The sequence below is a fragment of the Epinephelus fuscoguttatus genome, linkage group LG6 (genome assembly GCF_011397635.1).
Source record: "Epinephelus fuscoguttatus linkage group LG6, E.fuscoguttatus.final_Chr_v1".
Lineage (NCBI taxonomy): Eukaryota > Metazoa > Chordata > Actinopteri > Perciformes > Serranidae > Epinephelus > Epinephelus fuscoguttatus.
Window position 1 is genome coordinate 44,879,511 of NC_064757.1, and position 23,840 is coordinate 44,903,350.

At 42.3% G+C, this 23,840-nt stretch overlaps 2 protein-coding genes across 2 annotated transcripts in view; one reads left to right on the forward strand and one right to left on the reverse strand.

Moving 5' to 3' along the window:
* Positions 1–2,601, reverse strand: part of LOC125890742 (RING finger protein 223) — a 33,666-nt gene extending 31,065 nt beyond the window's left edge. Inside the window, exon 1 of the mRNA XM_049579534.1 lies at positions 2,535–2,601. The gene's annotated coding sequence lies outside the window, so the exon portion shown is untranslated. The remainder of the gene's footprint in view (positions 1–2,534) is intronic.
* Positions 2,602–4,130: 1,529 nt separating this feature from the next.
* LOC125890733 (uncharacterized) lies at positions 4,131–23,836 on the forward strand. The gene is made up of 7 exons (XM_049579515.1): positions 4,131–4,461; positions 13,290–13,402; positions 14,449–14,532; positions 14,821–14,880; positions 15,103–15,741; positions 18,375–19,586; positions 22,056–23,836. The coding sequence occupies exons 3-7, from the start codon at positions 14,514–14,516 to the stop codon at positions 23,831–23,833; spliced, it is 3,708 nt and encodes a 1,235-aa protein (XP_049435472.1). The 5' UTR covers positions 4,131–4,461; positions 13,290–13,402; positions 14,449–14,513; the 3' UTR covers positions 23,834–23,836.
* Positions 23,837–23,840: the final 4 nt, after the last annotated feature.

Here is a 23,840-nt window from a genome sequence, read left to right on the forward strand (position 1 = left end):
AGAAAAAAGAGAAAGGAAGAGGAGAAAAAAACGACAAGATAAAGGTATGTTTGCATGTCTTGGTAATGTAACGTTTGGTGAAAAGTTTCCTCAAATTAGGAAAGTCCCTAATTATTGTTGATATTTTGTTCCAAGTACGTTAACCTATAATAGCAAATTAGCTAGTTAACGTTAGTTCAAAACTAGAGACATTTCTCTTTTAACTGGAAGGTTAGATAGTTTACTATTCAAGCTAACATTTTTGTGTTTGTGTAATACTTTGAATAAGTTGATTCTCAGTGTATATATTCTGGGTCGCTTTTTGGCATCAAAACAACGTTTTTAATAACAACGTTTGATAGCAAATGTTTAATAACAACTAACATTAATTACAGACGCGGTGACGTTTGCCAGCAATATGTTTTTGCATTAATGAATTAACTTATAATCATGTAGCAACAAAGGACATGCCTTTCAGGGGCAGAAAAAAGAAAAAGGAAGAAAGAGGAGAAAAAAACGACAAGATAAAGGTATGTTTGCATGTCTTGGTAATGTAATGTTTGGTGTCACGGAGATTTTGAAAAGTTTCCTCAAATTAGGAAAGTCCCTAATTATTGTTGATATTTTGTTCCAACTACGTTAACCTATAATAGCAAATTAGCTAGCTAACGTTAGTTCAAAACTAGAGACATTTCTCTTTTAACTGGAAGGTTAGATAGCTTACTATTCAAGCTAACATTTTTGTGTTTGTGTAATACTTTGAATAAGTTGATTCTCAGTGTATATATTCTGGGTCGCTTTTTGGCATCAAAACAACGTTTTTAATAACAACGTTTGATAGCAAATGTTTAATAACAACTAACACTAATTACAGACGCGGTGACGTTTGCTAGCAATATGTTTTTGCATTAATGAATTAACTTCGTTAACTTATAGTTTGAGATATATTGTTTGCTGCAGAGCATAGTAATTTATTTGAGTAAATAAACATATTCCTTTTACATCAACTCCCTATTATGCTCATAAGTTATATGAAACTTCCCCAGGAGCACTGTTAAAGTATTTTGGAGGAGGCACTGACTCAGCCCAGGGGCAGTCCACCTCCTCAGGCTCAGCCAAGGCTAATGAATCAGGTGAGGGAAAAACTGTCACCATATATATTTAACTTCTGGTTAAATTATCTTATTAAGATATTAATATAAGATATAATCATATGACAAGGGACATGTTTTTCATCTTAGGTCCATCTCCATCCTCTGCTCTGTGCCCACTGTCCCCTCTGTATCTGCTGCAACCTCAGCTCTACCTGGTAAGTTAACAACAAAACAGCCTTTGTAAATACTCAGTGTACTGCAGAACATTCTGAAATGAATCATTTTTAATGTAAGATATAATCATATGAAAATGGACATGTTTTTAGATAAATGCATATTATTTCAAAACTTCTCAAGCAATGTTCAGTTGTGCCACTGGCAGGTTGTTTTCTCATTACAAGCTATAGCTGCACTATTTTACTTAGAAAATAAGCAGCATAATTTTCAAGTGTAATATGACATCGAACATGACTAGCTTTTGTTGTTGTTTTTCATCTTAGATCCATCTAATTTTTCAGATGGGTAAAACATGTTGTCTGCTTCCATGGCCTTAATCACTGTGGATTACAATCTAACTACAACAAAAAGTTCTCACATCTAGTTTTACAAGTGATGACAGAGTAGAACATGAAATAACTTACAGTAGGTGTGTGAATGATCAGTAATCAATATTATTGGCAGTAATAGAGGGCCCCAAAATCACATTTTGCTTAGGGCCCCATGCACGATCTGCAAAAAAAATCATATTGCCTTTATTTTGATGATGATTTGCAAGTGTGATATAAGTTGCAATTTTCAAGAGAGTGGTCATTTTTGCTGTACATGAATATGATTTGTAGACGGGACATCTCTTTAGCTCCACAGTGCTTCATTTATAATGGTGTGTTGTGACACATTTTACCTTATCAAAAAATTGCAGCTCCTGAAATTGTATAGTGCACTTGGCCATATTGCAATTTAGAATTTTTTTTGATTAATTGTGCAATCCGACTGGAGTCAAACATTGAGCACTGAGACACTTATTTACAAAGACTTCTTGATCTACTGCAGCTTTGATTGTACCCCATTTATTTATCACTTAGTACAAAACCATCTGCTGAATAAGTCAGTGTGAGTCCCTGTGCAAACACCATGTGAAATGAAACATCCATTGTACCTGTGAACTACACATTCATCATTATTATTATTATTGTTGTTGTTTAAAATACGTAATTTTCTGTATTATTTTGGTAAAAGGAAAATTAAAAACAGAATGCTGTGATGCTATGTTAATGCAGAGTTATTTAACAATCCACTGACTCCTCGCTAAGTTTTGATCATTGTTATAATCATTACAAAGCAAAAGCAGCATGTGTATACATTCAGTAGGCTATATCTTCAGTAGCTAGCTAGCTAACCCTACACTTTTCAGGGTTTGATTTTGGTTTTGGAACAGGGAAGAAACGGTTATCTTTTTCCAACCTCTCCAGGTAACGAATATCATTAATACACGACGTGCCCCAGGCACAACATTTAGCTCCAAATCCACAACACCAGCCTGAAAATGAAGGAAATCTGAAACGACTGCATTAGAGTCAATGGAGCACTGCTGTGTTGTTGTCGGACCCTGGTCAGAGCTGGTTGTTGCAATGTTATAGTTGGCCAGTCTGCATTTGAGGGGAGGGAATTAGCAAAGAGTCAGTTGGACTGGTTACACAAACTTTAGTGTGCACTGGGTTGCTGTGTCATTGAGATAAATGTAGTATCTGAACAGCATAACTTTATCTTACTATATAATGACAAAAACTCTGTGTGTGTGTGTCTGTTCCACTTTTTTCTCCTCACTGACTTGGTCAATCCATGTGAAATTTGGCACAGTGGTAGAGGGTCATGGGAGGATGCCAATGAAGCAATATTACATCAATTGGCCAAAGGGGGGCGCTATAGCAACCCATTGAAATGTCAAACTTTGAATGGGCATATCTCATGCCCCGTATGTGGTAGAGACATGAAACTTTGCACAGAGATGCCTCTCCTCATGAGGAACACATTTGCCTCAAGAACCCATAACTTCCGCTTATATAGATTTTCCACCATTTTGAATTTTTTGAAAAACACTTCAAATGGATCTCTTCCTAGGAAGTTTGAGCGATCTGCATGAAACTGGGTGAACATAATCTAGGGAGAAATATCTAAAGTTCCCTCTTGGCAAAAGTTGGAAAACTTCCTAAAACTGAGCTTCTATAAGGCAATGAATATTGCGGAGGGCGTGGCTCATCACATAAAGGTGTAGAACATCTCAAGGGTTTCACCCATCACCACGCAACTTTGTAGGCATATGACCACACATAATCTGAGGGGACCCCTCCATTATTGAGCCCATCAAACAAAATGGGGGCGCTAGAGAGCTCATTTCTTATCTAGGCCTAACCGCCATATGGATTTTTGCTAAACTTGGTAGATATGTAGAACAGGACGCCTCAAGGTGACTGGAGAAATTTAACTCTAATTGGCAACTTGGTGGCGCTATAACAACAGAAAAATGCTTCAAAATGGCTAAAATGCAACCGATCGCTGTGGCTCCCCCTGCGGACCAATGTTGGTGTTGTTTTCTAATGTTTGGTATGACTAAGTCATGGTATGGTATGCTGTACATAATGACGGAAACTGTCCGTGTGTCATTCTGTCAGTCAGTCATTCTGTCTGTCCCACGTTTTTCTACTCACTGACGTGGTCAATCTATGTGAAACTGCACATAGGCATTGAGGACTGGCATAGGTAGAAGGTGACAAAGCTACCAATGGCTATGGACTAGTTTTAACTAATTTATTATCACATCCATTCATTAAAGGATTGAATTCCTCCAGCCGACATTATAGGTCCATGTTCTGTGATAGATATTTGCAACATGAGGGTGAAGGAATACTGTGTGTGTTAAGTGAAGATATAAAGTACTGAGCAGTGTTTTTATCAGGCTTTCCTGTTCCTGGTGTAAAACTCAAGATTGTTAAACATTAACATAGCTGTTGAATTGATATCATGTGTGTGCAGTGTCCTGCCCAGTCTGAGAGGAAAGGTCGTCCCTTGTGAGTTTCATGCCAGGAAGTACCTGGCAGCAGTAAGGATCTGACCTGGTGAGCAGACACAGCTGAAATATAAATTCAAACAAAGGTGTTTAAGACTGACAACGTTCATGGATTGACGAGGGAAGAAGTGATTGTCACAAGTCTTCACATGTATGCTGACTATTCAGGACTGTGATTAGCTGGAGCAGAGTCATCACTGTTTGGAGTTACTAAAGTTACCACATGACTGAGCTGGAAAAACAGGCTTTTCTTTCTTGCAATATACTTTGAAAAATTTGTGATGGGAGGCCAATGACCGGAGCTAACACCAACAACCCCCTCAGGTAAGTGGTGACATGAAATTAATCCTGAATACCAGTTCTGGGACACCAAAACTTCAGCTAAAATATCTGTAATTAATCGAAGCTTCGACGGGGGTACAGAGTTAATGAAAGACGAGGACATAAGTCGAACCCTTTGAAACATTTGTTTTTGGTGGATTCACCTAATATAACGTGACAGCTGGCCACGTTGTTAACATGCATGGCACAGTAAAGTTATCATAACAGCTGGAAGAAACAATCCTTTGCAAGACAGCTGAGCTGATACATGCTGTTTTGAGGTGGTTTGCCAGGCTCATTGTGACATACCAGCCTCCTTTGACATATCTGGTACTTGACTTATTTGGGGGTCGTCCAAGTCAATTTTGAAACTATTCCAGATGCTTGACTTTTTTAACATTTTGCTAGCGTATCTTTAAGCCTGCCAAACAGTCCCAGTTTTAGTAGTGCTGGCCTGCTGGTGACTGATGTTAGATCACAGCAAGTCAGAGTCAGAAAATGTCCTAGTCTGAGAAGAACTCATAATAATCAGCGTTGATGCGTGATGAATATGTGGGCTATTTGGGATATTTGGGGTAATGCATACACCGATCAGCCAAAACATTAAAGCTCCTGCAGGTGAAGTGAAGAACATTAGGGTTGTTACAATGCCTTTTTCAGCTGGGAAACCTTTGGTTGCAGACTGTTGCAGACTTCCATCCACCTGGTCTCAAAAATTCCGCAGATCACAATCTGATCAAGTGTCTGTGGGACATGCCGAAAGCCTAGAGGTACCCCTGATTCATGCTGGGACCTCTTTGGATCAGATTTGGCCTTGACCTTTCAAGGCATAACACAGGACCTCTGAGGGGCACTGTGGTGTCTGGCACCAGGGTGTTGGTGGCGGATCCTTTGAGTCCTGTGGGTTTGTGGTGGGGTACCCACAAATGTTTGACTAGATTGGAATTTGGGTGGTGTTTGGAGTGCGTCACTGGGCATCCACTTTATTGCCATGACTTAAAGGAATAGGGCACCCAAAAATGAAAATTCAGCCATCCAAGTGTCCTGAAGCCCCGACATAAAAATTTGTTTGGAAAAACGTCATTTGAACTCTGTTTTTAGCCTCATTTTAGCCTGTAGCTCTGACTGCCTCTCTGGGCACTGTTGAGCTATCCCAGGGTTTACTGCCCAATGCCTGCCGAAGCTCAATACAGCATAGAAGGACACAGAGGACGCGGTTCAACTCCACTCATTTGTCTTTTATTTACTCAAGTAAATGATGGGTAGGTGATGGGTAGGTTGATAACCTGTAGGATGAAATAGACCATCACATTAGACATCAAATAAAATATCAATATGGTAACTAAAACCCCACTAAAGTGTGTTTTAATTCGTCTTAAATCAAATTATCTAACTCACAAATCAATTGATAGAGGGGAAAACTACATATCACCAATCAATCAACACATCAAATTAGGTTTAATCTGGTCCTTTAATTTGCACCCTCCAAAGATTGAAATTGCTATTAAACCTGAACTTAAGCGCAAATGTGAATAAACAATTTTTTAATATCAAAGGAATTAACCAAGGAATTAATCATTACTATTTTCATCTTATTTGTTTGTTCTATTTATTAATCCATTAATTAATTAATTCATTCATTCATTCATTCATATATTTATCAACACTAATGATTTTAAATTAGAACATGTCGCAACAAACTATATTTGTAAACATCTTTAAGACGCTAAGCTATTAACAAACAGAAACGCAACTAAACGTGAATGAACAAACATTTAAAGCGCAGTCTCACACACACACACACACACACCGTAATGAATGAATTACGTCTTACGGGGCGGGGCAGACCTGAATGGGCTCCTTCTACACAAACCACTCTAGCGCATCGTATACATTCAACAAATAATAATGACTGTCAACATACCGATAGCGTCTCTGTGCTCATCTGAACATTGTTGCACCCAAACTTTCCTCGGCTCATTCCTCACTGCGACAGCACGCCAAACTGACCATGGACAAAAGGATGCACACCTGACTGCTCGCACCTAATCAGGACGGCCGCACTCTCTCTCTCTCTCTCTCTCTCTCTCGCCCACCTGCACACACCCGCTCTCACCTCTGCTTCACTGTATCATTATTACTTCTACAGGATTATCTTATTCTTTAACTACATTGACCAGGAGAAAGGGAAAAATAAATGAATAAATAATAATGTCTCAGATTTTTTCCTCTTTTTACAACTTACCACCTCCCACTTGGGCTCCTGGTTTTTAAACCCAAGGAGGTCACAACAGTTCATCAGTCTTTTGTTCTTCGATTGGAATCAGGACCACCAAACGTCTGACATCTCTGTGCAGGATTGTTGCAGGAATTTTGGAGGTGAGTCCCTTCTTTCCTGATGCTTTGCAGCCTTGCTTTGATGAGGTTGGCCTTTTGATCGGAACAGGATAGCTGGGAAAGGCCCTTACATAAACGTCTCTCACGATGCCATCCTTGTCAGCGTTGACACCGACCACTTTGGCCAGCTTATATTGACTCCTCAATGCATTCTGGTCGGCCAACCAAACCACATCTCCCTTGGACACATTCCGCTCCTTAGTGTGCCACTTGCTTCTTATGAAGAGGTTTGGGCCCGCTAGCTGGCACCACTTCTTCCAGAATTTGGTCACCTCTCCCTGGATGCTCTGGAGTCTCTTGTATGAGTAACCTTCAAACTGGAAGTCTCCTAGGTCTCCTCTTGTGCTGGCTCGTCCTAACAGAAGAGAATTGGGGCTGATGTAACTCACACAGTCCTCTTGGCTCTGTATCCTTGCGTCTATGGGCCTCTCATTACCCAGATTTGCAGCCATGAAGAGGATCGTCTGGAACTCACTCCATGTGAAGGCCCCCTCACCACCAATGTTACTTAAAGCCCGCTTCACTAGTCGAACAGCTGCTTCCGCTGCCCCATTTCTGTGGGGGGAGTCTGCTGGATGGATCTTCCATGACCACTCTGTACCGCATTTGGAGGCTTCCTCTTCAATTTCTGTTTTGTTTAGTTCTTTTAGGAACCTGTAAAGTTCCTCAAGTGCAGGCTTTGCTCCCACAAAGTTTGTTCCTGAGTCTGACCACAATTTCTTGGGGTGCCCTCTGAGAGATGTGAACCTTTGATAGGCAAGTAAGAATCCCTCAGAAGATTGGTCACTGACAACATCGGTGTATATACCTCTCGAGGCCATGCAGCAGAATACAATACCCCAGACTTTGAGTGTGACTCTCTTTCTCACTTCATCTTTTACTTTGTAGGGCCCGAACAAATCCATAGTTGTAAACTCAAATGGACTAGCAGGGTTGGTTCTTTCGGGTGGAAGGTCACTCATTATTTGTTTACATTGCTTTGCTGTAGCTTTCCTGCAGATCACACAACTGTCCACCATTTTTTTTGCTAATCTTCGTCCTTTTACCACCCAGGCTTTTTCCTCATCCTGAGAATGGTTCCTGCTACTCCTTCATGATTAGCTTTGTGGGCCTCACGTGCTATCAGTGTGGACAACCATGCTTCATAAGGTAAGATTGGCACTACAGCTTTGTCTTCGTTAAACATTTGGATCCTGCCCCCACAGACCAAGAGACCGGCATCCCTGAATACTACCAGTCTTTTCAAAGCTGTCTCCGGGAAGATGACCCCTTCTTGGGCAGCGAGGAAAAGGTCCCTCAGGGCTGCTTCCCGTTCTTTTGGTTTCAGCACAACTTTCTCATCCTTAGTTACTTGTTCTTTGCTCTTCTTTTTCTTTTTGATCTCCAGCCACTTTTTAGCAGCTCGTCGGACCCAGGCCACAACATTAACCAGTTTGGACAAACTACTGAATCTCTCCACTTCCACGAGGTCCTTAGTCCTCCAACCAGCAGGTGTGCTTGCCATAGCAGGGGGGTTTACTCCGTTCTCCGGTTTTGAACGTGCTGGTGAAGATGGAAGGAAATGCTCAGTTTCTTTTTGCTTTGCTTTAGCTTGGGCTCTGGTTACTACTGATGTGAAGGCTTTCCTCTGGAGCTTGTCAACACTTTCTCTGGCACACGATGCAACCTCTCTTGCTGACTTTGAAGGCCAATCCTCCACTGGCTGCCTCAGAAATGCCGGCCCATTTTGCCATGTGGAATCCTCCTTCAATTCATCAGGGGAACCCCCTCTTGTTATGATGTCAGCGGCATTCAGCTCTCCAGGGATCCACCACCACTCTTCCACTGGCCCAGCCTTCTGGATTTCACCCACACGGTTGGCAAAGAATGTCTGGTACCCATAACTTTCTCTCTGGATAGCTCCCAGGACGGTCTGACTGTCTGCCAGGTGGATCCAACGTTCCACATCCATTCCTCCATACTTCTCAAAGTACTTCCTGAGCCTGGCAGCAAAGACTGCACCACAGAGTTCAGCCTTGATAGCATCTCCCTTTTGATCCAATGGTGTCAGCTTGGCTTTTGATTCAACAAACCGGACATCAATCCCTTGTTTGGTGCTCCACCTCAAATACATCACAGCCCCATAGGCTTTATCACTTCCATCTGAGAAGGTGATCCCCCAGGGTTTCCCCTCCCGGCTGGCAGGTGTGATGCTGCGGTGGAATCTGATCTGCCCAAGCTCCACGTACTCTTCGAAAAGTTTGATGGATTCACCTCTGAGGCCTCCTGAAAGCGGCTTGTCCCAGGTTTCTCTGGTGAGTTTTCCACCCCCTGTCTCCTGGAATGCTTTCCTTACAAGGATCGCCCCCTTCTGTTTGGTTGGTGTTACTAGGCCGATGGGGTCATAAAGTCCAGCCACCTGACTTAAAAGCTCCCTTCTGGTCAGTGGGTCAGGGGTTCCAGGTCTCACCTCCACCTTGAGAAGGTCCTTGCCCTCTCTCATCTTTTTCTTCCTCTTGGAGAAGTTGATGGAGGTCAACATGTAGAGTTTGTCCTCCTCTACACAATAACCGACACCCAGCGCCTTGTTATCTTCATCTCTCATCTGATTTGGGAGGATTATGGTTACACTTTTCGGCACTTTCTCCTTTTCTTCCAGGGCATCATCACCTCTTTGCCTCCCACTGTGCCGTGACCGGACCCATGGTTTCAGAAGGAAGCCCCCAGCTCTCAGGATTTCCTCCACACCTTGGGTTATTACATCCAGTTTTTCCAGACTATTATGGGAGGTAAGAATGTCATCGACATAGCTATCCTCTTCAAGGACTCTGCGTTCCTCCTTTCGATGTGAAAAGATGGGAAGCTTGCCTGTCTCCCGCATAGCTAGCTGTGCTATGCATCCAGCTGGTCTGTCCCCCATGTTAACCCGGGTGATGGCATACTCTCTTATTTCCTCCTCAGGCTTATCCCTCCAAAGGAATCGGTGTAGGTGCATTTCACGTTCTTCCAACCACACTGAATTATACATCTTCTTGATGTCACCAAGGGCTGCATGTACACCTCTCCTGAACCTTAACAACACAGCTCTAATCGGGTTAAGCACATCTGGTCCTTTCAGCAGAAGATCATTCATGCTCACTCCCTTGAACTTTTGGCTGCTATTCCACACTAACCGCACTGGAGTTGTGACAGAATGTGGGTTTGGCGCCACCAGATGGCTCACATACCACACTGGACCTTTCCACTTCCTCCTGGCATCTTCAGAGAGCTCGATGGCAGCACCCCGCTCAACCATTTCATGGATTTGGGTCGTGTACGTGGCTCTCCACTCTGGCTGTCGCTGCAGTTGTCTTTCTGTCCTTAAGAATGTAGCCTCCACTGCACTTCTGTTGTTGGGGAGTGAGGTGGGGTCCTCTGCCCATGGGTACTTGGCATCCCAGTGTGGAGAGTCTGTGTGCTCATCCATTTTCACATGAGTAAGTCCTCCTTTTATGATTTCCAGTTCTCTCTCCTCTGCCAGAGTCATCTCTTTTCCTCCAGGCTGGCACTTGCCACAGCGGCAACCTCCACACACGGGCTCACAAGCTGCTCCGATGCTTTCCCACTGCCACCACTTAAGAAACTCGCAGTTGGTAGCCGTTGTGAACTTTGGGGTGAGCCCACCTTTATTCTGTTTGAAGGCAAACTCAGTCTCAGGGCCTCTGACGACCTCCTTGTACTTGACAGCCGCTGTTCTCATGGACCGGGCGAAGTGGGTTTTCGACTCATGGGCGGTGACTTCAACATCCTCAAACAGATCGGGGTGCGCTCCGCCCACTGTCCTTCCCAAAGGGCTCTCCCACAAGACAAGGTCACCAACAACTCTCACCCTTTGTGGTGCAAGTCTCCCCTCCCTGTGGCTGATGAGAAGTTCAGTATCTTTTGGTCTCCTCAACTCCTCCAGCTTGACCTCAGGGAAGAATATCCTCAGCCTCTCAGGTTCAACAGTCTTGTGTACTTTGGCAATCTCATCCAGCCCATAACAGACAAGTTCGTGGGCTATTACTCTGCCTTCAGGTGTCTTGATCCTGACTCTGAGGAGATATCTTAGTGTGTTCACTCCCATGGTCATCCCTCCCACACCATGTACAACTAAGGTCACTTTCTCGCTCCGTAATTTAAGCCTGTTAGCAGCTTTATGAGTGATGTAGTTCGTATCAGAAGCAAGGTCAATTAAAGTCCCGATCTTCTGACCTGCATTTGCTGTGACCTCCAGCAGCATCATGATGACAGGAAGTTCGCTTCTCTCCAGAAGCTCAGTCCGGGTTTCAGTGGTGTTGGTTGTTCCTGTGGTGCTGTTGGTGAAAACTTTCCTGCACCTCTCTGCCATCTCTGGGGAAAGCCCAGACAAAAAGTCCTGTTGTTCATCCGTCAATTTGCCTTTGTCTCTGGTGCATTGTCCGTGCTCCTCCTCAGTGCTCCTGCCACTATTTTCCTTTGGACAGAGGAAGTAATGGTGATTGGAGGTTCCCTCACTTTTACAGTCTTTATTCCTGCATAAGAAAGTGTCTCTGCAGTATCCATCATTCCCATGGCATCCAAGGCATTTTGTGCAAGCTTTGACTCTTTTCAGGACAGCTTCCTTATCATGGAGTTTCAGTCTCCTGAACTTCTTACAGAGGTAAATTTTATCATAATGTCTTTCGTCACCACACACGGCACACATGTTCTCAGACACTTTCTTATGCAGGAATAAAGACTGTAAAAGTGAGGGAACCTCCAATCACCATTACTTCCTCTGTCCAAAGGAAAATAGTGGCAGGAGCACTGAGGAGGAGCACGGACAATGCACGAGAGACAAAGGCAAATTGACGGATGCCGACGTGTGTGTGCTTGTGCGCGAGACCAGGGAAAGCACGTGAACACACATGAAAGCGGTGCCCATGTCTCACAGTCTCGCGCAAGCACACACACGTGAGCTCGGTGCCCAGAGATGCAGTTAGCCCTATGGGCCTTAGGCGTTTTTTAGGTATTTTTACTGCCTTTACTTTTAAGCTCAGTCATTATAAAGGCTAAATACACATGCTATATCTTGTTTTGTTTTTCAGGACAATGTAGGCTATCCAGATTTGCCATCATTCCATGTCCTTCTATGTGCCTGTATTTTATATTAATTTTTATATCAATGAAAAAAACATTCTTACATACTTACAAAAATTCTTACATTTCTACATGTATCTCAGCATAGCAAGTTGGAAAATGACACATTCTGCCATATATGAAGAGAGGAGACTCTCTGCAATCTGCCACTATAAGAACCATGATGCTGGGACATTCTGTCACTTCACAGTTGTCCAAAACATGTGGTTTGTGCCAGGCGGACATGATTGCCAGTATTTTTTCATTATTGCAAGAAATTCCATTGACTCATTCACGAGTCAAAAATGTGTTTTATCTGAAAGAAACATGCAATTTTACATCTAAGATCATAGAAAAATAGTCAACCAAGTGCAATGATGTCCTCCAAGATAATATCTGCCACTTTGTTTGCAGTAAACAAAGTTTGTTGTTGTTTTTCAATTTCAGTTATATATTGGGGGGGCATTTTGAGCATGGGGGGGGGGGGCACACATGTTCCCCTCAATGTATATGGTGACTACGGCCCTGTCAGCATGCATAATTAGGCTGCAGCTGCAGTTTTTGCAGGGTGCGCAAAGGTGAAGTGGCTGGTCTTGTCATACAAAGTTTGATGGAGTGTCAGCTGGACAATATGGAGATATTTGCATCTTGAAAGCCGGACTACAAATGTGGATAGACAGGGAGAAACACACGCAAGCCTAAGACGTGGTAAGATATGATATTCCTCACTATATGAAGTGACTGATAACAAGATCTGTATAATGGATTGTAAAGAAATTCGTCAGGATTTTGTAGACAATCAATCTGGATTTATAGCATGATGGGATGACAGCACAATGACGTGTGGTATCACTGGAAAGCTCTGCTCCTGCGCTTTCATGTGATATGTGTGGCATTTCTGTGCGATGCTGCATTCACGAGTAATCCATCCAAGAGTAATGTGTGTGCAAAGCTGTATGAAAGCTTTGTTATACATAATTTTAGTGTTACTTTATCATTATTTTTCCCTGTGAAAACATTGGACTACCGACAAGTGCTTGGTCTTGTCGGAAAGCTACAATTCCATTATTTCATGTGATATTTGTGGCTTCTCGCTATGACGCACGGTCGTGGAGAAAATCCATAGAGAAGAACAGGTGTGAATTTGGACGCACTATGCGTCGTTCAGGCCCATAGGGTTAGAGCTACAGGCTACAATGAGGCTAAAAACAGAGTTCAAATGACGTTTTTCCAAACAACTTTTTATGCTGTGGCTTCAGGACACTTGGATCACTATGGACGAACAGTATGGAGATATTGTGTGGTTTCAGTTGTGTGTTTTTGGACGTTTGAATCAGGGGCGCCGTCAGCCTCCATTAGGTGGAGTTGTGCTGCTACCTCCTCTCCCCTTGGATCTCTGCAAGTGATGTGAGGACTCTAAAACTTCACCTGAGCCTCCCTCGGAATATGGGTGAGTAGATAATGGCTGAATTTTCATTTTTGGGTGTACTATCCCTTTAATGCTTCCCAGCAGAACATTGTTTTTTAACAAGACTTCACAAGTGACTTCATTGGTTTGTGTTTTGACTGGTGAGTAATCAGCCAAGGAGGAACCCAGGGCCCACTGCACCAGTGTAAGGTCTGACAATCACTCTGAGGATTTCATCCCAGTACCTAACAGCAGTCAGGGTACCGTTGGCTATTACATGGAGGTCTGTGTGACCCTCCAAGGATCTGCCTCCCCAGACCATCACTGACCACCACCAAACCAGTCATGAAGCTCAACTGACTTGGTGATATACTGTGACCATTCAGTGTTCCCTTGATTTTTTTAGAGCAGTGTATATGGAGCATTTAAATTTTTTTGGTTGTTAATTACCATGGTAATGATTAAAGTTTCGAAGTTCGAAGTTCGAATTTCGAACAACCCCAGTTTGCCACAGTGTCTAATGTTCACTGATACTGATGCTTTTTATTCTGTGGATGCAGCAATAAAACTCTGAGGAGTCTGAAGTTCAGATTAAATGTTAATGTAAAACGTTACAACAGCTATAAAAACACAAAGTTTTACCACCATCGATAACACATTAACTATTTACCACTAACACCATGATGACTGCTGCTATGAACAGGACGACAAGTTACCCTAAGACACATTTTTATTCAGGAAAGATTGTTAACATTTGCTTTTTGAAGCAAACTCAGCTTTAGACTTTTTGATTGTACCCAAATATATATTTATTATTTCATATACAGTGCTATGAAAAAGGTCATGAATCCCAGGAGTATTTTCACACACTGCTCTGCAGAATTGAATTGAATTTGTTGTTTTTTAACAAAGCACACTAAAATGTACCTTTTATACATGGGCTGGGGGTGGTACATACTGTATATTCAGAATATAACTACAGGTTTTAAATATTACCTATTTATCTGACCATTTTGTGCCACATATGCAGATGACATTGGCGGGCCATAACAGACAGAGCCATAAGATATTTTACATTCTCTATTTAGGTTCTCAAACCCGGCAGTTGGTTTCAAGTTGAATCAGTCTCTGATGTCTCCAGCAGGGTGACATTATGGCGACTGCAGCACCTGGTGAGTTCACTGTAGTTCTGGTTTGTGGTATATTAATACTCAAATGTTTCTCAGAGATTTACCATGGAGTCACTCAGTCTTTTCTATAAATTGCTTTAATCTGAGTTTATTTTGATCTGTTTGTCTGAATCAAAGGCAAAAAGCTTTACTTTTAACTAGAACACAAAAAATAAAAATGCATAAAAATAAATCAAAATGATAAAACAGCAGTGAGTCCTTCGGGAGACGGAGTCCCTTTGATTAAAGATTAAAAGGTTAAAAGCATTTTTTTGTTCTGTATCTGTATAGTGTCAGATGACCTGCAACCCTTAAAGCGGAGCCGCAGCTATGAATGGCTGCCACCATCCAGTGAGTAAAACTGAAGTCAGAATTATTGTTCTGCATATTAACATCTAGAATTACACTGTTAGCATGTTCTGGATACAAACATTTTATTTTGATATTTGAAAACTTATGGTAAATTTGAAAGTTTCAAGATAAGAACAGCTGACACAATCACTTAAGTCCACCTTTAATAAAGTTGGCTGTTGCACTAAATCAAGTTTTTTGATTCAGTGTTTGTCTTTCCAGTGTCTGAGCTGAGGGTTGTTCTGCTGGGGAACAGCTGGTCTCAGAGGAGTTCAGTGGGGAACTTCATACTAGGAGAGACTAAGTTCAACACTGAGGAAGAACCAGACTGCTGTCTGACAGAAAGAGGACAGATAAAGGACAAAGAAATAGTTCTGATCAACACTCCAGATCTGCTGCATCTCAACATCTCTGAAGACAAACTGTCAGAACATGTAGAAAAGTGTGTGAGACTCTCTGATCCTGGACCTCATGTGTTCCTGCTGGGTCTACAGCCTGAAGACCTCACTGAGGAACACAAACTGAGACTCTGCAGAGTCCTGAAACTCTTCAGTGATCAATCATTTGATCATTCATTGATACTGATATCAACACCAAGAGAGGAGAGTTCAGGTTTCATGGAAAAATATTTGCAAAATCCACTGTTAGGCGACATGATCAAAAAATGTAGATCCAGTTTGTTGTGGCACCAAAACCTTGGACGTCAGCAGTTGCTAACACTCATGGACAAAATGGTAAAGGAGAACAATGGAGAGCATGTGAGCTGTGATGTTTTCAAAGATGCAGCATCTGAATTACCTGGTGGTCATCAGAGCTCGGAACAAGGGGAAGGAGATCATTTCAACTTGGATCCTGCTCAAGGTACCACAGAGTGCAGGAGTAACTTTTATCATTTTATGAATACAACTGATCCATGATCAAGTTTGCATATTAAGTTAAGGGTTTTTTCAGCTGATGGTGTTGTCTTCTTTATGGGGCAAAAATATCTTATATAGTAATATACATAATACAAGTAATAATATATATGTCAAGCACCCTGTATTCAGCAACAAAGGATTTCACCAACTGTGAGTACCTTACAAATATTTATTATTTATTTATACAGATCTAATATGAAGTTGATATGCTGTAGTTAATATTTATGGTTTCATCTTATAGCAGGGATTAAATCTAGACCTACATCACACACTTCATCGCCAGGGGAAAACACAAGCTACCAGTGTAAAAAAAAAAACAAAAAAACAAAGTAAATCTAGGAATGTGTTGTATGCAGTGGGCCATAACACATTTCCTGATAACGCATGACAGTAATGTGATTATATTTTATCAGTGACAGGTAGTGCAGGGCAGCAACCCTCAGCCAATGGGCTGTGACCTATTGGTGGCCATCTAGTGCCATCTAGAGGTATTGGCAATTTGTTAGTTTAAAATAATACTTAAATGAAATGATAATATACACAGCCACTGATTTTTATTTCTTTTTTTTTCCATATATATCTGGGTTATTAAGACAAAATACATGTTCAGTCAGTAAGGATACATTTCACCCATTTTCCCCCTTTTAGAACACCAACAGCATTAGTGGAGAAAGAGAAGTGATTTTGAAGTGCCGTTTAAACTGTTTCAAGATTTTTATAGTAGACAGGACAATTGGGTTGGAGGTGACTTTAGTGGGATGTGCATTTAGAGTGGCACATATGATAAAGAGATGGAGTTGCACGAGTAGGCTTCCATCTGATACCAGTCTGTGTTGGGGGAGTTGTGCCAGGTAACTTTTCGAATATTGGCTGTCCAATAGTATGTCCTGAAATCCCTCATCCTTGGTTCTTTGTAAAATTGAGTATTTTGCCCTTGGAGTCTTTCCCGCCCAAATGAAATGTGAAATAATCGTATCCAATTTTTTTGAAAAATGCTTTGGGCAGGTATATAGGTAAACACTGAAAAAGAAATAAAAATTTAGGTAGGACATTCATTTTGATAGAATTGATTCTACCTAAAAGACTTAACCTGACTTAACCTTTTTAAACAGTTCCACAATGTTATGTTTATACAGTAAAGGGAGACTATTCAAGATATTAATGCCTAAATATTGAAATCTAGAAGAGACTAAGCGGAATGGTCGTGTTTGAGTCGGGATCTGTTTTACTGCATTATTAAGAGGGAAGCATTCACTTTTGTTAATGTTCAATTTGTAACCAGAAAAGGAACCAAATGTGTGTAAGATGTCCAGAATCTTGTCGGTGCAGACAGTGGGGTTTGAGACATAGAGTAAGAGGTCATCAGCATAAAGTGATACTCTGTGCTCAGTCACATTCCTATAGATACCGGTGAAAAGCAGTGAACTCCTAAGGGCAATGGAAAGCAGTTCAATCGCAATGGCGAACAGAAATGGTGATAGCGGACATCCTTGACGGCAGCCGCGTGTTAAAGGGAAGAAGTTGGAATGTGTTGAGTTAGTTTTAACACTAGCAATAGGGGCGCTGTATAACAATTTAATCCACGAGATAAAATTGATTTTTATTTCTTAATGTGCTCAAGACTATGAAAATGAAAAAAAACCCATCACATTAAGATGCATGATTTCAATGACCAGTTATGTTTGAACATCATCACACCAATCACAACACAATATCAGGCTGAGAAACATATTCTGCCACTGATAGGTACCTATCTTTTTATGGGATGCAGTGACAAAAAATGAACAGGATTTTGAAAAGAAAAAGTAATGTGGGAGATGACCCTGTGCCAAAAAAAGCTCCAAAGCATGTGGAGGTGAGGAAATGTGACCCTCCATACATTAAATTTGGATTCATAATATTGGGCAGTGATGCTGAGCCGACAGCACAGTGTGTTGAATGTGGTAAAATCTGCCAGATGAGGCGCTATAACCATTGAAGCTCCAGACACTTCAGAACAAAGCATTCGGGATGTGTTTGGAAGCCAAAAGAATATCTCCTAAAGGAATGGGCTTCGGGTACATCACAGCACCAAAAGCTGACAGTGGCATTACACATATTTACAGCCACATTTATTTTTTCTCCCTTGTTGTCATGTAATGTTTTTTTTCTTTTCATCATCTATATGGGAAGGTGGTCCTCAGATATTTCTTCAGAAGTGGGTCTTAAGTTACAAAAGGTTGAGAACCCCTCAGTGGCAAGGTGCCAGGAGTGGACGATGTTGGATTGTCTTAATTCACACACCCACAGTGTCATGTTTAGGGTGCAGGCAGTGCATGTGTACAGGCATACCACAGTGGTGGTTCTCATCTTAAGAAAGGGGACTGCAAGTTTAATTATTGATTGCAAACCTTCAATTATGAGACATCGTCTTCCAGGAAAAGTCTATGCCAGGGGGCTAAAAAAGAAGTCCAGACAATTTTACATCAAACTTTTTCCTAATATCTAAATTTGGGTCCACTCCTCTGTTGCCACCAACTCTAAACTGTCTTAATTCTCTCTCTATTTGTCCTCTCTCCTCTCTCTGTCTTATTGCAGTGTCTGCACCCAGGATTTTACTGGTGGGGAAAAGTAAGGAAAAAATGGCAATGCTTGGTAACTCCATCCTAAACAATCAAAGTTTTCATTCTCCAAAACATGACAAACTGTGTGTGGCCGCCTGTGGAGAGTGGAGAGGAAACTTTCTAACAGCAGTGAAAACTCCAGACATCTTCAGTCTATCTGAGGAAGCAGTGAAAGAAGAGATGAGGAGGTGCTTCAGTCTTTGTCATCCTGGACCAAATGTTCTGCTGCTGTTAGTGAAACCCTCTGAGTTCACTGAGGAGAACAGACAAACACTGAAGTTCATCCTGAGTCTGTTTGATCAAGATGCCTTCAAACACTCGATGGTCATCAGCACACATGAGGGGAGTAAAGCAAGCCTTCCTCTCAGTCAGCTCCTTAAAGACTGTGGAGGGAGACACTACAACATGGTTAAAAGTGACCGCCAGCTGTTAATGGAGAAGATTGAGAACATTGTGAGTGAAAACAAAGAAGCCTTCCTCACCTTCACTGAAGAGCCCATCAGACCAATGTCTGAACACATCAGAGCAGCTTTAAACCTGGTCCTGTGTGGGAGGAGAGGAGCAGGGAAGACTTCAGCAGCCAAGGCCATTTTAGGTCATACAGAGCTTCATTCAGTCTCCAGCTCATCAGAGTGTGTTAAACATCAGGGAGAGGTGTGTGGACGTTGGGTTTCCCTGGTGGAGCTGCCTGCCTTGTATGGAAAACCTCAGGAGGCAGTGATGGAGGAATCATTCAGGTGTATCTCCCTCTGTGATCCTGAGGGCATCCATGCCTTCATCCTAGTCCTACCTGTGGGTCCCCTCACTGATGAAGACAAGGGAGAGTTAGAGACCATCCAGAACACATTCAGCTCTCAAGTCAATGACTTCACCTTGATCCTGTTCACTGTGGAGTCAGATCCTACAGCTCCACCTGTTGTTAACTTTATGAAGGAGAACAGAGACATCCAGGAGCTCTGTCAGAGCTGTGGAGGAAGATATGTTGTTCTCAACATCAAGGACCAGCAGCAGATCCCAGAGCTGTTGGATGCTGTGGAAAAAATGAGAGCCTACGAGGATAAACCACACTGTTATACAACAGGCATCTTTGCGCATGGCAAGATGGATACAATCCTCCAACAACAGAAACACATCACCACATTGCAAGCTGAGCTGAATGAACTGAAGACAAAGAGCACAGTCACTTGTAAGTAATTTAAACACATCCCATCTCAACATTACAATCTTACAACATACAGCAATCTTGTGCCTTTTGGAGGGGGTGCTAATTAGGGATGCACCGATCTGACTTTTTCAGATCCGATGATGATATCTTACGTATCGGTTGATACCTGATACCGATCCGATATTGTTGATTTAAGAAGCTACAAACCTTAACAAGACGAACACACTAAAGGCATCAGGTGTGACTCCACCTTTCTTTCCTGAGACAAAATACAACAAGATTAAACAACTTAATGCAATGAACCATTTGTTACAAAAGTAAACAGTTGTGCAAAAGCTGCAATAGCTTATACATCAGCATTTAGATTCAGGTAAATACAATCTTCTTAGAAAGAAATACAAATGTTGCAGCTGAAACTCAATTGGGCAAACATAGAAACAACATACACACAGTAACCAAATATTAAAACAAATAGTAGTACACTAGAAAGGCAGAGATGGAGAGGAAATTGTTGGTTTAATGACTTATTTCTGAGGTTTATCTATTAAAGATAGATTCTATTTGATTTTTGCAGTTTGATTTTTTTCTATAAAAAGAGAATATAACAGTTATAACAAAACAGGACGAGTTGCATCAAACGATGCATGCATTCTGAGCCAAAAACTCATCTATCCCACTGTCCATCTTTGTGTTTCTTCTTTAAGCCAGCACAGAGCAACACAGTCCTCTGATGTGCAGCTCCTCTTCTTTTGATTCAGTCTGCAGTCTATTGCACTGCCAGAGGGGGGTTTACACATGAACACAAGACATTGCAAACCGCTGTCGAGCTAGCTGGCATGCTACGGGTGAAATACCTCGATATAGCAGACCCTTTTGTTCGCTCACTGTTGCTTGTGTTTGCCACTCTCTAATCAACTCTCGCGGCATGCGGCCAGTAGCGGTTCTAGCCTAAATGGCGCCCTGGGCAACACCCCACTAAAAAAACATTAGGCAACAATTACAAGATTTTATTATTTGGCCTGTGAAATGAGAACCACAAACAGCGTTTCCCCAACCATTCTATTAGACACGTGCACACACTTACAGGTGAGCACGCTGCGCAACTCGGGATGCATTTTCCTGTCAGAACCCAACCCGACTCCGACGTAGTTTGTTACCTGACAAAGTTATTGTTATGGACAGTGTGTAACACACTGCTTGCACAGCAGCGCAGCACAGCACTGGACACACACAAGTGTGTGCCGCCCTGAGCAAACGCTCACTCAGGCCTGATCAGGATCCACTACTGCACGCGCCACACAACTCTCGCGGCATATGGCACCCGACTCTTGTGGCATGCGGCACAAAACTCTCACGGCACGTGGCACACAGCTCTCGCAGCATGCAGCACAAATCTCTCACAGCATGCAGCACATAACTCTCACGGCATGCGGTACACAACTCTCACAGCATGCGGCACACAACTCTTGTGGCATACGGCACAAAACTCTCACGGCATGCGGTGCACAACTCTCGCGGCATATGGCACACAACTCTTGTGGCATGCGGCACAAAACTCTCACGGCATGTGGCACACAGCTCTCGCAGCATGCAGCACAAATCTCTCACAGCATGCAGCACATAACTCTCACGTCATGTGGTACACAACTCTCACGGCATGCGGTGCACAACTCTCGCGGTATATGGCACACAACTCTTACGGCATCCGGCACACAACTCTTGCGGTATGCGGCACACAACTCTTGCGGCAAGCGGCACACAACTCTTGCGGCATATGGCACACAACTCTTGCGGCATGTGGCACACAACTCTCACGGCATGCAGCACAAAACTCTCACGGCATTCGGCACACAACTCTCACGGTATGCGGCACATGACTCTCCCAGCATCCGGCACACAACTCTCACGACATATTGCACACGTGCCGTATGACATAGCCAGTGTTGCAAAGATTTAAAGGGGAATGATCGGTCTTGGCTGCTTTTACAGATACCTGATCCAGCTATAATGTTGATATCGCAGCTGATATCTGATCCTAATATCGGATCGGTGCATCCCTAGTGCGAATACAATAAATGCCTCACATTCACTGTAATTCTGCCATTTTCTCTCTTCTCCAAAGTAGAAAACCTCCCTCTCCTTACCATGGATAGATATCTGTTTCTGGCTGGCAGTGATCAGCAACAGCTAATGTAGCTAGCACGCTAGTGCTAGTGAGCCTTTATTTTCCCAGGGTAAATCAATCAATCATGCAGATGGGAATATATATGGTATTATTATATGAATATTTGTAAAACCCAGACAGATGTAAAGGGGGACCAATAGCACTGATATATGTAAGAATACAGATGAAGATACGAGGTTTCTGCCCTGTGTTCAAGATTGACCATCAAAAATATTTTTAACATTTTGACATTTTACATTAGAAAAATTAAAAAAAAAAAACTTGAAAATGTCTCTAAAGTAACTCCAGGTCTTCTTATTTCACAGGTGATGAAGAGGAGCAGAGCCCAGAGTGTCTCAGGATTGTGCTGATAGGGAAGACTGGCAGTGGAAAGAGTTCTTCAGGAAACACCATCCTAGGAAGAGATGAGTTTGAAGCTGAATCAAGCCAAACATCAGTCACCAAACACTGTCAGAAAGCAGTGGGTGAGGTGGACGGTCGTCCTGTTGCTGTGGTCGACACTCCTGGTCTGTTTGACACAACTTTGTCCCATGAAGAGGTTAATGAGGAGATGGTGAAATGCATCAGTCTTCTGGCTCCAGGACCACATGTCTTCCTGTTGGTGTTACAAATCGGCAGATTAACATCAGAGGAGAAGGAGACATTAAAACTCATCAAGGAAGGCTTTGGGAAGAATGCTGAACAGTTCACCATCATTCTTTTAACCGGAGGAGATAAACTGGAGCATGATGAGATATCTATTGAGGAATACATTGGAAAAGAATGTGATGACTCCTTTAAGAAGCTGATTGCTGACTGTGGAGGAAGATACCATGTGTTCAATAACTATGATAAACACAACCACAAACAAGTCAGTGAGCTGATGACCAAGATTGACACCATGGTGAAGACAAATGGAGGCAGCTGCTACACTAATGAGATGCTGCAAGAGGCCGAGACAGCTATAAAGAAAGAAGTGCAGAGGATCCTGAAGGAGAAGGAAGAAGAGATGAAGAAGGAGGAGCTGAGAAGAAAATATGAGGAAGAAATGCAAGAGATGAAAATAAGAATGGAAGAACAGAGAGCAGAAACTGAAAAGGAGCGAAAACTGAGAGAAAAACAACTCAAAGAAAAGGAGGAGAGGATCAACAAGGAACGTGAGGAGAGAGAGAAAGAACAGGAAATGAGAGAAGAAGAAGACAGGAAGAGAAAACGACAGGAAGAAAATCAACAACAGGAGTGGAAACAAAAAGTTGAAGCTTTGGAGCAACAAATAAGATCAGTGGAAAAGTTAAAGGAAACCACTGACAGAAAACTGGAGGAGAGCAGAGAAGAGATGACAAAAGAAAGAGAGAACTGGGAGAGAAAACGAAAACAATGGTGGGAGAAACGATATGAAGAAGATGAACAGAGACGACAGGAAGAACAAACAAGACTGAAAAAGTTTCAAGAAGAATATGATCAGGAGAGAGAGAGATATGAAAAGAAGAGAAAAGAAGAGGAGCGACTCAGAAGAGAACAAGAGGAAAAAGAGAGACAGGAAATCGAAGAACAACGGAGAGCAGAAATTGAAAAAGAGAGAAAACTGAGAGAAAAACTACTTCAAGAAAAGGAGGAGAGGATCAACAAGGAACGTGAGGAGAGAAAGAAAGAACAGGAAATGAGAGAAGAAGAAGACAGGAAGAGAAAACGACAGGAAGAAATTCAACAACAGGAGTGGGAACAAAAATTTGAAGCTTTGGAGCAAAAAATAAGATCAGAGTCAGAATCAAAGGACAGAAAGCTGGAGGAGAGCAGAGAAGAGATGAGGAAACAAAGAGATGACTGGGAGAGAAAACAAAAAGAATGGTGGGAGACACGATATGAGGAGGATGAACAGAGACGACAAGCGGAGCAAACAAAACTTCGAAAACTTCAAGACGAATACGACCAAGAGAGAGAGACATTGGAAAAGAAGAGAAAAGAAGAGGAGCGACTCAGACGAGAACAAGAGGAAAAAGAGAGAAAGGAAATTGAAGAACAACGGAAAGCAGAAATTGAAAAAGAGAAAACTGAGAGAAAAAGTACTTCAGGAAAAGGAGGAGAGGATCAACAAGGAACGTGAGGAGAGA

Coding starts and splice junctions, on each gene's coding strand:
- LOC125890733 (XM_049579515.1), top strand. Junction 15,742..18,374: donor CAACTTGGATCCTGCTCAAG/GTACCACAGAGT, acceptor GTCTTATTGCAG/TGTCTGCACCCAGGATTTTA. Junction 19,587..22,055: donor GACAAAGAGCACAGTCACTT/GTAAGTAATTTA, acceptor CTTATTTCACAG/GTGATGAAGAGGAGCAGAGC.